Genomic DNA, 12,627 nt, shown 5'->3' on the forward strand with positions numbered 1-12,627 from the left:
TGCAAGAGTACCATTTCTGATGATCTAGGAATGTCATTTAACAAAATTTGCTTAAAAAATACTCAAATACTTCGTGTCTGGAAGAAGAAGTTGACCATAAAACTAATGAAAAATCAAATCATAGAAACCATAGAAAAAATATTATTTTATCCATAGTATAAGTTAATAAATTTCTGTACTTCCGCAAGTGAAATTAAAGAGCAGAGTGTGTTTGAGGTCAATGAACCATTTACAGACAATCTTGATTGCAATCTCTCGTCAGGCAGTATTATGGATACCTTGTACTTTTAAATGATCTCTCACAACCAAAAGTAATCTTATTAAACACGCTGCACTTTTAGAAAGGTGTTGAATATAAACATTGATCCATGACACGGTTCATTGCACTTGGTGAAGGTGTCTTTTGCAGCTGATGACACAGATCTAATCAATACAGAGGGCACTATAGCTAATATAAGGATACATTTAAAGCAAATAAAAATAAATACAAACATTACTTCTACACAATTTGTTTAGCATTATCTATTATACAATACAAAAATAATAATAGGTTAAAATACCAAGAATTTTATGAAAGTTCCAATTCTTGTAGGTCAAATTCGAAAGTTAAAATTTGTTCAAAAGTCGCGTCTTTTTTAGATACAAATACACACATTCTTCAGTGATTTCTGTCGTCAAAGTCACAAATCATGCAGTAACAACAACATGCCAAAAAAAAACGAGAAAATGTATGCAATTCGATAAACAAACTAAGTAGTAAGTAAGTAAAACAAACGGCTTAATTTAAAAAGAAAATCCAGTACACATTTCTGTTAAAATTTAGGCTTAGCAGTTTGTAACCTTTAGCGAGTATGTCTAGTTTTGCAGGTTCGCATATATCAGTCCCATTTAGATTCGACTTAAGGCAAAATTGCACAGACGAGTGGTAAACAAATATATAGAATCCATGACCGTTTTTGTATAAGTGTATGAATTCACGTTTCAATTGTAATTTTATCTCCTTGTTTTCCTTTTATGTTAAAGCTGGTGGTTGTCGTACTTGTAATTCTAAATGTAATCTACTTTATGTTCTGTATTGTCGGGTCAGTGTTACCAAGAATTGATTATCTCGCGTATTTGTCTTTTTTTTAATAATTGTGTTGTTAAAGATAATTCTATTGATCTCTTTTTTGACCGTTACAATTGTTTTTGTAATAAAATTAGTAAGATGGTATAACTTTGTTTTGTATAGGCCTTTATATATATTTATATTTTATTCCATTCTGTAAGTTGCGGCTTTCCCGCTGTTGAATGAGATTGTAAATAAATAAATAAATAAAATTACCAAAAATGCAGAGCGATTGGGTGGTTGGGTGGAAACCCGGAGCACAGGATAGATACAGATTCTACATAGGATGAGTTTTTCTGCTTACAGTTACTGCTTGTCTGTGTAAATTGGCATTTAGGCGAAGTTTACTGTATAATGATTATCATGTGACCACAATCCTCCAATCAAATGACAAGAATCTATTCAGGTGTGTTATAAAGTTATTTTTACCTAATAATAGTATTATGCAGCATTGCATACTCAGTTAATAATTTGGCCTTTCAAACACATCATAAATACCAGTGTACTGTTTGCAGAGGTTTTAGCCAAAATACCTAGTTGTTTTAGTTTTGGTCAACAATTAACAGCAAAAATCTAGAAAATGTCCCTGAGGCGTTTATTTGAGGGAGGCGTTTATTCAAACCTGGGCGTTTATTTGAATAAATATGATATGAAAACACAAATAAAGTATGCTCTGGGAATATTTTTTCCATATCTGGAAGTGACGAATTATCAAAATTATATCTAGGTAGGCCTATCCCAACCAAAAGTCCATGTTGGGTTTCTGTGAGCAACGATCTAGTCCTCTGACCCTTTAGTGTGATCTGTAATATCTTTTATTTAAAAAGAGAACACAGATTCAAAGAACACAAAATAAAAGAGAAAATCAGGCACAGATCTGATAAGAGCTCTATTCAATGTGATGACCTATGACTGAAAAAAAAACAATCTGAGTGGCCATATGATTATGTCGCAACATCCGATAGGTAAAGGTTTCACATGAATTCATATATACAACTCATCTGCTTCCTCATCAAATTGGGGACACCGTTCATTATGATTCGATATAAGATTCAATATATTTGCATTAAACAACCCATTTTCAAGTGATTTTTTAATTTAAAATGCATGTCTTCTTTGAGCATAACACATAAACAATGAGCAAATTAGGTGAAAGTAACACTGGTTATGAACATTGCATATATTGAAACAATTGGTTGAATAAACTTACCCGAAGAGAATACACTATAGTCTGACTGACTGTAGTCAAAGGCTTTGAATGCTGTTGGCTTTTGTGTATCATGATCTTTATATTTCTCCAATATTGTCTTTGATGAAGATGCTATTGGATTCCTCTTCTTACTCTAAAACAAAATGTGTATACAAAATTGAAGTTTACAGATCATTTTAATACAGTATACATTAAATAGACATAAGCATTATTATAAGCAATATCTTTTCATAACATAGATTTAAAGTAAAGTAAACTGCATGACCTACAGCATAAATGAAGTAGAACATAGGAAATAATGGTATTTAAATACACACATGTACATTGAGTATTCAATTATATTCCCTGTTATTACACTATAATCTGAATTTAATCTGAATAACCTATAATAAACAAGAAATATTTCTTACAAAAAACGCTGCTCGACATTTTAAAATTAATCATTGTTCTTTCTTCAGATACATTTATTCTTAATTATTAAAAAGATGTCCTTTAATCGCAAAATACATACAAATCAAAGATAGTTCTTTAATTATGATTCACATGCCCAATTAAAAAATGGTCAATTTTGAACTTTAATGTGCTGTGTGTGTGTGACCTCAACCTGTTGGCATGCAACTGAATACCCTCTAGAGACAACGCGACTTCACAAAAATTCTTCCCAGTCTGTCAACCAATCAAAGGGCGAGAATCCAAAATCAACCGTGAGCCCTCATAGACTCTCTTTTCCCAGACGTTTTTTGGGTCCAGCAGCTGGGATCTATAAATTATAGTAGAGTTTACAAAGTCGCAAAACTGTCGGCCTTAGATACTATAACTGCTGCTTGCTTTAGCTTATGAATGAGTAGTCCTCATGGGACGTAGCTGGCTAGAGCAGCAGCGTGAAAAAATGGATTATTTTAATAAAATTAATGTTGAAAATAATGTCGAGAGTGGCACACCTAATCGGCGACAGAAGCTCTAGGCCTCTTTTGCCACTCCATTGCGAAATCAAGCTGCTCTTGTTAATGATTGTATTTGTGTTGCCAAAACTAATAAAATAAAATAAATAAATAAAACAGAAAAAGAATTGAATTAACAACCAACTTGTGATTGTGATTTACAGGAAGGTAAACGATAACGGCAATTGCGATTGTCAGTCAGACTCGCGATTGTTGACAAGAGTGCAATTCTAGCAATATTTCAACATTAAAGAGTTGGCCAATCATCTTTGGTGATACAGTACATGAAGTCAGGCCTATTATTAGATATATGCAAGTTTTCAGCCAAGTCCTAGTCTGATCTTGGCCTATGACCTAGGTGAGGAACCATACTACTGGCTAAAGCCGTCTACTACTAAAATATGACTCTTGTGTCCTGGTTCTTGTACCCAAACAAACCCCACCCTTACCAATGCCAACTGGTACCCAATTTGTCACAAATATACCTAAATTATATCTAGTCTACTAGCATTATTAATTTTTTTAATTTATTATACTACTGACTGAATTGATCAGAGCAGAATAACCTCTTTCAATTATATTTCAACCCGTTTCAATTGGTACCTTCTGATGAGATTATGCAAAAGAAGTCAGTATCAAATTGTTTGCTTATTATTAACAGCCATCTATCAACTGCTGCAAGCCAAGCAAACTTGTGAAATTGTATTGTTGTATTAATGTCAAATGTACTGTAGTCACAATCGAGTCGGCCGATGTCCACCCACGATGTGAAAAAAGACTTTAATTTTTTTTTTATTTGTTTACATGCAAATATCAGTGAACAGTGGAGAAAAAGTTTACTTATTAAAAAAAATATCGTAGGCCTAGGTGGCTAGGCTATACCACACTGGAAAGGTGACATTATCCATTGTTTATTACTGAACATAGTCGGTGGTAGATAGGCCTAGTAAATTTGATATTGGATATCCCAGATGATGTATGCTCTAGATTTTTTGTAAAACTTAATATTGGCTTATTATAGCACGCCCCCTATTGTTTACCTGAAATTTCATTTTTTCAACTTGGGACTTCTGGTTCAGTTTTGTATGAATTGAAAAAAAAAACACATTTCAGCATTATAAAATTGCCACAATTCAGTGTATTTTTGTCGCATGCAACGCGACTATACAGCTCACTATGTTGGTCGGTTGGTTGGTCGGTAAACACTAACTTGTATATGGCCTTGTCTTAATATCAGTTTCATATAAGTCAATTTTTCAGAATATATTCCTTATGACCAGGACTCGATTTGGTTATGTTTTTCACGGTGCGCAATCAAAAATTACACGGTCTACGCACGATTTAACGAAATCCTGTTTGTTATCATATCTTCAGAAGCATGAATCACAATTAAATAAAATTTGGTACTTGTCAAAACAATTACGTGCGTAGCGCATATAACGCATGCGTACGCGCGCATACAATTTTCAAAATTGTCAAATTTATTTTCAGGCAATTTTAAGCATTTAAAAAATTGCAATGAGTGCGCAGATTTGTGCATGTGCACTGCACGTTAAACGTTAATAATCTTTTTGCCCAATTTCTGTTTTACAACCTTTCTTTAATTATGTCATCATATTTGATTCACTTTCCAACTTGAAATTACATTATACAAGCACGTCAAAAGTGACAGGCTACACACTTGTAAATAAAAAAAAATGTAAATGTTTTTAAACATTTTAAACATGTTCAGCAATTTTGGTCGGTTGGTCGATAAAAACAAACTTGAGCACGCGACTGCAGCCATGTATATGGCCTTGTTAATCTTGAGTGTGATTTGAATAAAGAATTTGAATACAAAAACTAATAATGAACAGCATGTGATACATAATTAACCAATCAAATTAAATATATATAAATATCATAGGCAAAGAACATTAATTCTAAATTGCCCGGTGATATACTGAAATTTAATTAATTTTAAACGATAAGGTTGAGGAAATCCGTGAGAATGAGAAAAAGTCGTCCCAAACCGAGAGTCGAACCCGGAACCTTCTGCTTGATATGCAGATGTCCTAACCATTAGACAACTGGGGCTTTCATGGTATTGTTCAAACTCGATTGGATAGCGACTTTTTAACACTCTCAGTGTGGTACAAATAAACATCATAGGCACAGACAAAATTCTAAACCACATTATGATATACTGAGAATTAATTTATTATTTTGAAACGATAAAGACGAGGAAAGAGAAATGGTGTAATGATTGATTGATTGATTTGAACAAGATTTTGCAAAAAACTATAATCAACACGCATCATCTCATTAGGTAAATTAAGGTGTCTCTTGCTTGACAATGGTTGATATCAATGACCGACAATTATCTGCAGATGGATTATGTCAGAATTTTACTGAGAGTGAGCCAAAACATGTGGCAATAAAATAGGATACAAGTGAAGACAAGAAACTTATCTCGCCATAATCAGAGCAATACTAAGTAGCAGATCTAAAATTGTATACCTTAAATTTTTTCCGTAATGGTTCAAGTGGTGTATCTTCTTTATCCATATTCTGAACTTCTCCAGAATCTTGTTGCGACTCTCTTGTTATATCATTTTGTGTTGTAATCTTCTTATCTTTTTCAACTGCTGTTTGCACTTCCACTTTTTTCAACCTCCAAACATAAGGAGACTAAAATAAAAAATGTTTACATATAGGTAAACTGGATGTAACATCATGTTGATGGCCAACTTATTTCATGCAGTGAATGGAAATCAATGTATAAAATACGTTTGAAATAAAATTAAAGTATGTCTTTAAGCGTACATCATTGTTTCATGTTTGTTTTGAGAAAATGCTGTTTAATTTCAGTTATTTTAGATGAAAAATCTCTAAGGCTAGGCCTAGCTAGCCTAGGCCTAAATCATCCAGATTTTCGGGGGGAAATAACCAATTTTCAGGTCGGGGAAAATCGGAAAAGACCTGCAAATTTCAGGGATCTTTGGCATTATGATACAGAGAAGTTGGCAATGTGGCAAACAGCATTGTTTGCTGATGGAGTCAGTCAGTAAACACATGTTCTGCCATGCCACGACTCACACAGCCAGGCTCTCATTTGAGTTGGTTTGAAATTTGTGCAGAAAGAATAATGAAATCATTAAGCATTAAGAAATTACATTTATTTTTATTTATTAATTATCGTAGCATAGCCTATGTACTGTATGTAATCACCGTTATCATTACGTGTAGGCCTATCTAATGAACAGTTTAATATACGTTTTCAAAACTGCATTATCAATCACACAGATAAAATTTAGTCAAATTCGCGGCGAGAGAAAACCATATGCTTGCTGTGTCTATACGGCTAGCAAGCTATAGTAGTCTGGCTAGCAAGCGATAGTAGTCTAGCTATCAACTAGGTGTTGTAGGCTAGCAAGCGATAGTAGTCTAGCTATCAACTAGGTGCTGTAGGCTAGCAAGCGATAGTAGTCTAGCTATCAACTAGGTGTTGTAGGCTAGCAAGCGATAGTAGTCTAGCTATCAACTAGGTGTTGTAGGCTAGCAAGCGATAGTAGTCTAGCTATCAACTAGGTGTTGTAGGCTAGCAAGCGATAGTAGTCTAGCTATCAACTAGGTGTTGTAGGCTAGCAAGCGATAGTAGTCTAGCTATCAACTAGGTGTTGTAGGCTAGCAAGCGATAGTAGTCTAGCTATCAACTAGGTGTTGTAGGCTAGCAAGCGATAGTAGTCTAGCTATCAACTAGGTGTTGTAGGCTAGCAAGCGATAGTAGTCTAGCTATCAACTAGGTGTTGTAGGCTAGCAAGCGATAGTAGTCTAGCTATCAACTAGGTGTTGTAGGCTAGCAAGCGATAGTAGTCTAGCTATCAACTAGGTGTTGTAGGCTAGCAAGCGATAGTAGTATAGCTATCAACTAGGTGTTGTAGGCTAGCAAGCGATAGTAGTATAGCTATCAACTAGGTGTTGTAGGCTAGCAAGCGATAGTAGTCTAGCTATCAACTAGGTGTTGTAGGCTAGCAAGCGATAGTAGTCTAGCTATCAACTAGGTGTTGTAGGCTAGCAAGCGATAGTAGTCTAGCTATCAACTAGGTGTTGTAGGCTAGCAAGCGATAGTAGTCTAGCTATCAACTAGGTGTTGTAGGCTAGCAAGCGATAGTAGTCTAGCTATCAACTAGGTGTTGTAGGCTAGCAAGCGATAGTAGTCTAGCTATCAACTAGGTGTTGTAGGCTAGCAAGCGATAGTAGTCTAGCTATCAACTAGGTGTTGTAGGCTAGCAAGCGATAGTAGTCTAGCTATCAACTAGGTGTTGTAGGCTAGCAAGCGATAGTAGTCTAGCTATCAACTAGGTGTTGTAGGCTAGCAAGCGATAGTAGTCTAGCTATCAACTAGGTGTTGTAGGCTAGCAAGCGATAGTAGTCTAGCTATCAACTAGGTGTTGTAGGCTAGCAAGCGATAGTAGTCTAGCTATCAACTAGGTGTTGTAGGCTAGCAAGCGATAGTAGTCTAGCTATCAACTAGGTGTTGTAGGCTAGCAAGCGATAGTAGTCTAGCTATCAACTAGGTGTTGTAGGCTAGCAAGCGATAGTAGTCTAGCTATCAACTAGGTGTTGTAGGCTAGCAAGCGATAGTAGTCTAGCTATCAACTAGGTGTTGTAGGCTAGCAAGCGATAGTAGTCTAGCTATCAACTAGGTGTTGTAGGCTAGCAAGCGATAGTAGTCTAGCTATCAACTAGGTGTTGTAGGCTAGCAAGCGATAGTAGTCTAGCTATCAACTAGGTGTTGTAGGCTAGCAAGCGATAGTAGTCTAGCTATCAACTAGGTGTTGTAGGCTAGCAAGCGATAGTAGTCTAGCTATCAACTAGGTGTTGTAGGCTAGCAAGCGATAGTAGTCTAACTATCAACTAGGTGTTGTAGGCTAGCAAGCGATAGTAGTCAAGCTATCAACTAGGTGTTGTAGGCTAGCAAGCGATAGTAGTCTAGCTATCAACTAGGTGTTGTAGGCTAGCAAGCGATAGTAGTCTAGCTATCAACTAGGTGTTGTAGGCTAGCAAGCGATAGTAGTCTAGCTATCAACTAGGTGTTGTAGGCTAGCAAGCGATAGTAGTCTAGCTATCAACTAGGTGTTGTAGGCTAGCAAGCGATAGTAGTCTAACTATCAACTAGGTGTTGTAGACTCGGAATTTGAAGATATGAATGTATACTTAGAATTTTACTATGACTTTGAAGCTGTTCATGTGATTTAAATGTATATTTTACTGTTTTTTTATTGTTAATCAATATATACTTTGTAATTGGTATTATTTGTTGAAGAAACAAAGTCAGTAATCTAAAGATAGGCTCATATTATGTACATATGATTGATATCTTAGCTATTGAATCACTGAAATTTCCAAACAAGTAGAAAATATTTCAAGTGATAAATATATATTCACCATAATTTGTTGGTGTCAACACATGTGACATTGATGGGTTTTCCTACGCAGTGATTTATCGATTAATTTTGACTACTGTATATTTCCAATAGTGTTTCAGGTAAAATCATGTAGTGGAACTGGATGAAATAATACAAGCTACAGTTGATGGTCTACCATATACGCACACAACCATCAAACACATGGGACATCAAACGTAGTGAATTATAATAAAAAGAACTTACTTGTGTATTTGAGGATAATGGAGTAGTATGTTGAGACTTCTTCACATCAGGAATTACAATCTTATTGCTTGCTAACAAGAAGCTGTTAATTTGTCCAGGTTTATTGCAAGGCAAATACTTTTTTAAAAAAGAGAAATGATAAAACAATTAGATATAGTTTCTATTTGCAAGGCTATTTGAAGAAATTATCCTGTGAAGACATAAGGTTGAAAAGAGTTTAACATTATTTCTCCAATGTATACACTTTTATTGCTTTATAAACTAGAAAGCCACTCCGAGAGTGCATACCTCTGCCTACTGTAAAATTCTCCTACATCAGATTTGTCCGAAAAAAACAAATATATATATATATATTTGTGTGTGTCTTTGCTGTTTGCGATTTACGCTAATTTCACTACAAGCATGTGTATGCGAGTTTGGTGTAATGGTTATGTAACAAGCCTTTCAATTAACAATACCTTCAGTTGACTAACAATAGAACAGCAACGCGAAAATCAAACGAGTGAATTTGAAAAGAAATAGGTTTTGTAAACTACTCGCATCAAGAAACGTGCACATTAAATCAAATTATGTTTTAAAATTACAAATCACAAATTATAACTCTTGCCTCTTGTACAAAAATGAAGTTTTTTGGACAAGTAGTTCTCGAGAAAATTCAATTTGAGTTTACTTGTTACTTTAAGACTGCTCGCCGGCTTTTGAAAAATTCTGTCCTATCTTTTTAACACTAGCAGGTCTGAAAAGTATACTAAAAAGTGGTCCAGAATTGGGACCGTGGTCCGAAATGGTCCCAAAATGTAATGGAATGGTCCTTGACCACATATCTATCTGTACATTCATTTTGTTAAAGACCTTGTAATTACTTTTTGAGTAATCCTGCTAACAAACAAACACACGCGATCGATTACATATACCTCCTTGGCGGAGGTAAATAAAGATATCTACTGTCTATATCACTACCTAATGCTTGTATTGTATTATAAATTACCAATAAATTATTATTTCATATATTGGAAGATGATTGACAACAAAGTAATTTATGTTATAGTTTCATTGCTGTGATTGCTGTTGCAAAATTGTAACATTCATTCATTCTGCCATGGATCCATGAGGGCTTTTAACATGCCACAATCAAAATTTTCAGTTTCCAGTTAAATTAAGCACCATTAAATACAGATGTTTAATTGTGTGTAGTAAATAACACAGATCCTTACCATTTCAAAGGGGCTTTTCAAAGTTGTCAAAATGTGCCGTAATTTCTCCTTCACAACTAATGATTGCTTGTAAATCTGAGTTTGTGATTGATTACCAATAGCAGTAATAACAGGTTTTGCCACTCTAACTGGCGGCCCATTAATTCCATTTCCGTCAAGAAACATACCATTTTCTTTATAAAACATGGATTAAATGAAAATAGTTTAATTTTTTTTAATTAGATAGATTGTATTAAAGGAAAGTCATAGTCTGAATTAGCAACAATTCAGATAATCAACAATATGTACGTCAACCATGCAGTTAAATTATTCTAGTGGAAACCATGTTTGCTGAGATAAAAGATTTTAGATCATCTGTTCAATTAACAGTAAACGGTAAAATTAAATGTTAATTATTTTGTTTATACCTGCAGAAATTGTTCCCTCGTCAGCAGATTGATGTTGATGACATGATTCCAGATGAGTAGTGTCATGAGGACAGTATATGAGACTCTCTAATGGTTCTATCTTTCGAGGTTTAAATGTGGTGACACAATTGTCTTGATTTGCAGTTTGTGACTGAAAAATAAAAATATTTATTTATTATTTATATTATACTTATTACATTAGTTACAGTATTATTCATTCATTCATTCATTTATTTTATTTACACAAAGCAAAATTCAAAGTATGTTGACAAAATATGAATCAAATTAATAGTTAAAACCTTGTATCTGGAGAAACTCAAATAAGAAATTTCATATATACTTATATATTGCATAGCCTATATTATTGTGTGAACGTGATTGGTTAAAACCACATCATATAACCACCGCTCCGAGGATCATAGTTGTAATTTTCGTGTCCCCATCATTAGACATATAAAATCCAGTGAATTCTCAAGGACTTTGATAATCATGGAGCAACTCGCATCTGCCATTACTGAGCAAATAAAAATGCTAAATATGTTGTGGTTCTAACTCAAAACTTCTAGCTTGACAGGCATTACGCAATACCAGCGTGCCATACAATTTAGCTTGCAATGGTTTATCAATTAAGATATTTATATAACGTCAAAACTCTGCGAAGCTCTCCTACTATCATTCCAACATCTTCAAAAATAGGGGGGGAAATTCTTTTGATGAAAACTGTAAACTATAGAATTATTAACAGAAATTATTCTGCATATGTACTAGGCCCAGGCCTATGTGGACATCTATGACTTGGAATGATTATGTAGTATTTATCTGCCTTTATATAGTTAAAAAAATATGACAAAAAAAAGGACAAGATCATTTGAAATAAGAAATGCAGAAAGGTGAAAGTCATCTTACTATAGAGGTTTGTAGCATCCTAGCCTGTACAACAATACCATGTACCTCAGCTAAATACTGCCTCACTAGTGGAGGTGTAGGGTTACAGCATGCCAGTACGCCTTCAGATTCCCTGTAAAAAAAAAAGCACTATTTTAAAAGGTGGATAAGAATACAGATGTACAAACACACTTGCATTGAGGACAAGTTAGCAATTTGTGGCAGTTTACTGTATCACTTTGATCTCCATTGAGTTTAATACACATATTATGTGGCAAATTACCAAGAATTTGTTAGCACATTTGAAACAACATGTTTACACAGACAGAGAGGTAAAAAAAAGCATGCAGCTTCTCCCAACCTGCATTTTGTGTTGAGATGTTAAATAAATAACATACATTCTATATTTTTGTTTACTGCTTACACTACAGTTACTGTTAAATTGGCATTTAATGAAAATTTCAGGATTTTAATTTCAATTTAATTGTTCTTCAATTGTTATACTCTATTTCCTTTAAAAGAAAGAACAGGACATCTGCCAGTGTTCAGGACATTAAGGGAGGTTTTTAAATTATGTTTACAAAACAGGTTACATATCAAAGTAATATATGTAGCGTCAAACTACATCATATATATTATAAATACTTATTTCATGATTCCTTACCTTGGAAGATTTTCAGCTATTTGAAAAAGCATATGGTTTGGTAAGACATAGCCTATACTCTCATCTTCTACTCTGGCAACACTGTCTCGCCAAGCATACAACAATTTATAAGCAAACAACTGTAATTTTAAATTGTATTAGATTTATTTGGTCCTACTGCATTTCACACTTGTATTTCAAATCCAAATGTGTTATTTAACTTTATCATGGATAACACACCTTAGAATTTGGTAGATGATAGTTGTCTGAAGGGTAATTGCCAGGGAGTAATTGTCTGGATGGTAGTTGTCTATAAAGGGTAATTGCCAGGGAGTAATTGTCTGGATGGTAGTTGTCTGAAGGGTAATTGCCAGAGAGTAATTGTCTGGATGGTAGTTGTCTGAAGGGTAATTGCCAGGGAGTAATTGTCTGGATGGTAGTTGTCTGAAGGGTAATTGCCAGAGAGTAATTGTCTGGATGGTAGTTGTCTGAAGGGTAATTGCCAAGGAGTAATTGTCTGGATGGTAGTTGTCTGAAGGGTAATTGCCAGGGAGTAATTGTCTGG

At 34.5% G+C, this 12,627-nt stretch overlaps 1 protein-coding gene across 1 annotated transcript in view; it reads right to left on the minus strand.

Annotated features, from left to right (window-relative positions):
- The window catches only part of LOC140044943 (exosome complex component 10-like), a 35,793-nt gene that overhangs the window by 4,307 nt on the left and 18,859 nt on the right, over positions 1-12,627 (minus strand). The window contains exons 12-18 of the mRNA XM_072089655.1: positions 12,084-12,202; positions 11,441-11,552; positions 10,535-10,685; positions 10,128-10,300; positions 8,914-9,030; positions 5,759-5,929; positions 2,319-2,451 (exon numbers count right to left, since the gene is read on the minus strand). Of these exons, the coding sequence (XP_071945756.1) occupies positions 2,319-2,451; positions 5,759-5,929; positions 8,914-9,030; positions 10,128-10,300; positions 10,535-10,685; positions 11,441-11,552; positions 12,084-12,202 (976 nt within the window). The remainder of the gene's footprint in view (positions 1-2,318; positions 2,452-5,758; positions 5,930-8,913; positions 9,031-10,127; positions 10,301-10,534; positions 10,686-11,440; positions 11,553-12,083; positions 12,203-12,627) is intronic.

Source organism: Antedon mediterranea, chromosome 3 (genome assembly GCF_964355755.1).
Source record: "Antedon mediterranea chromosome 3, ecAntMedi1.1, whole genome shotgun sequence".
Taxonomy (NCBI): domain Eukaryota; kingdom Metazoa; phylum Echinodermata; class Crinoidea; order Comatulida; family Antedonidae; genus Antedon; species Antedon mediterranea.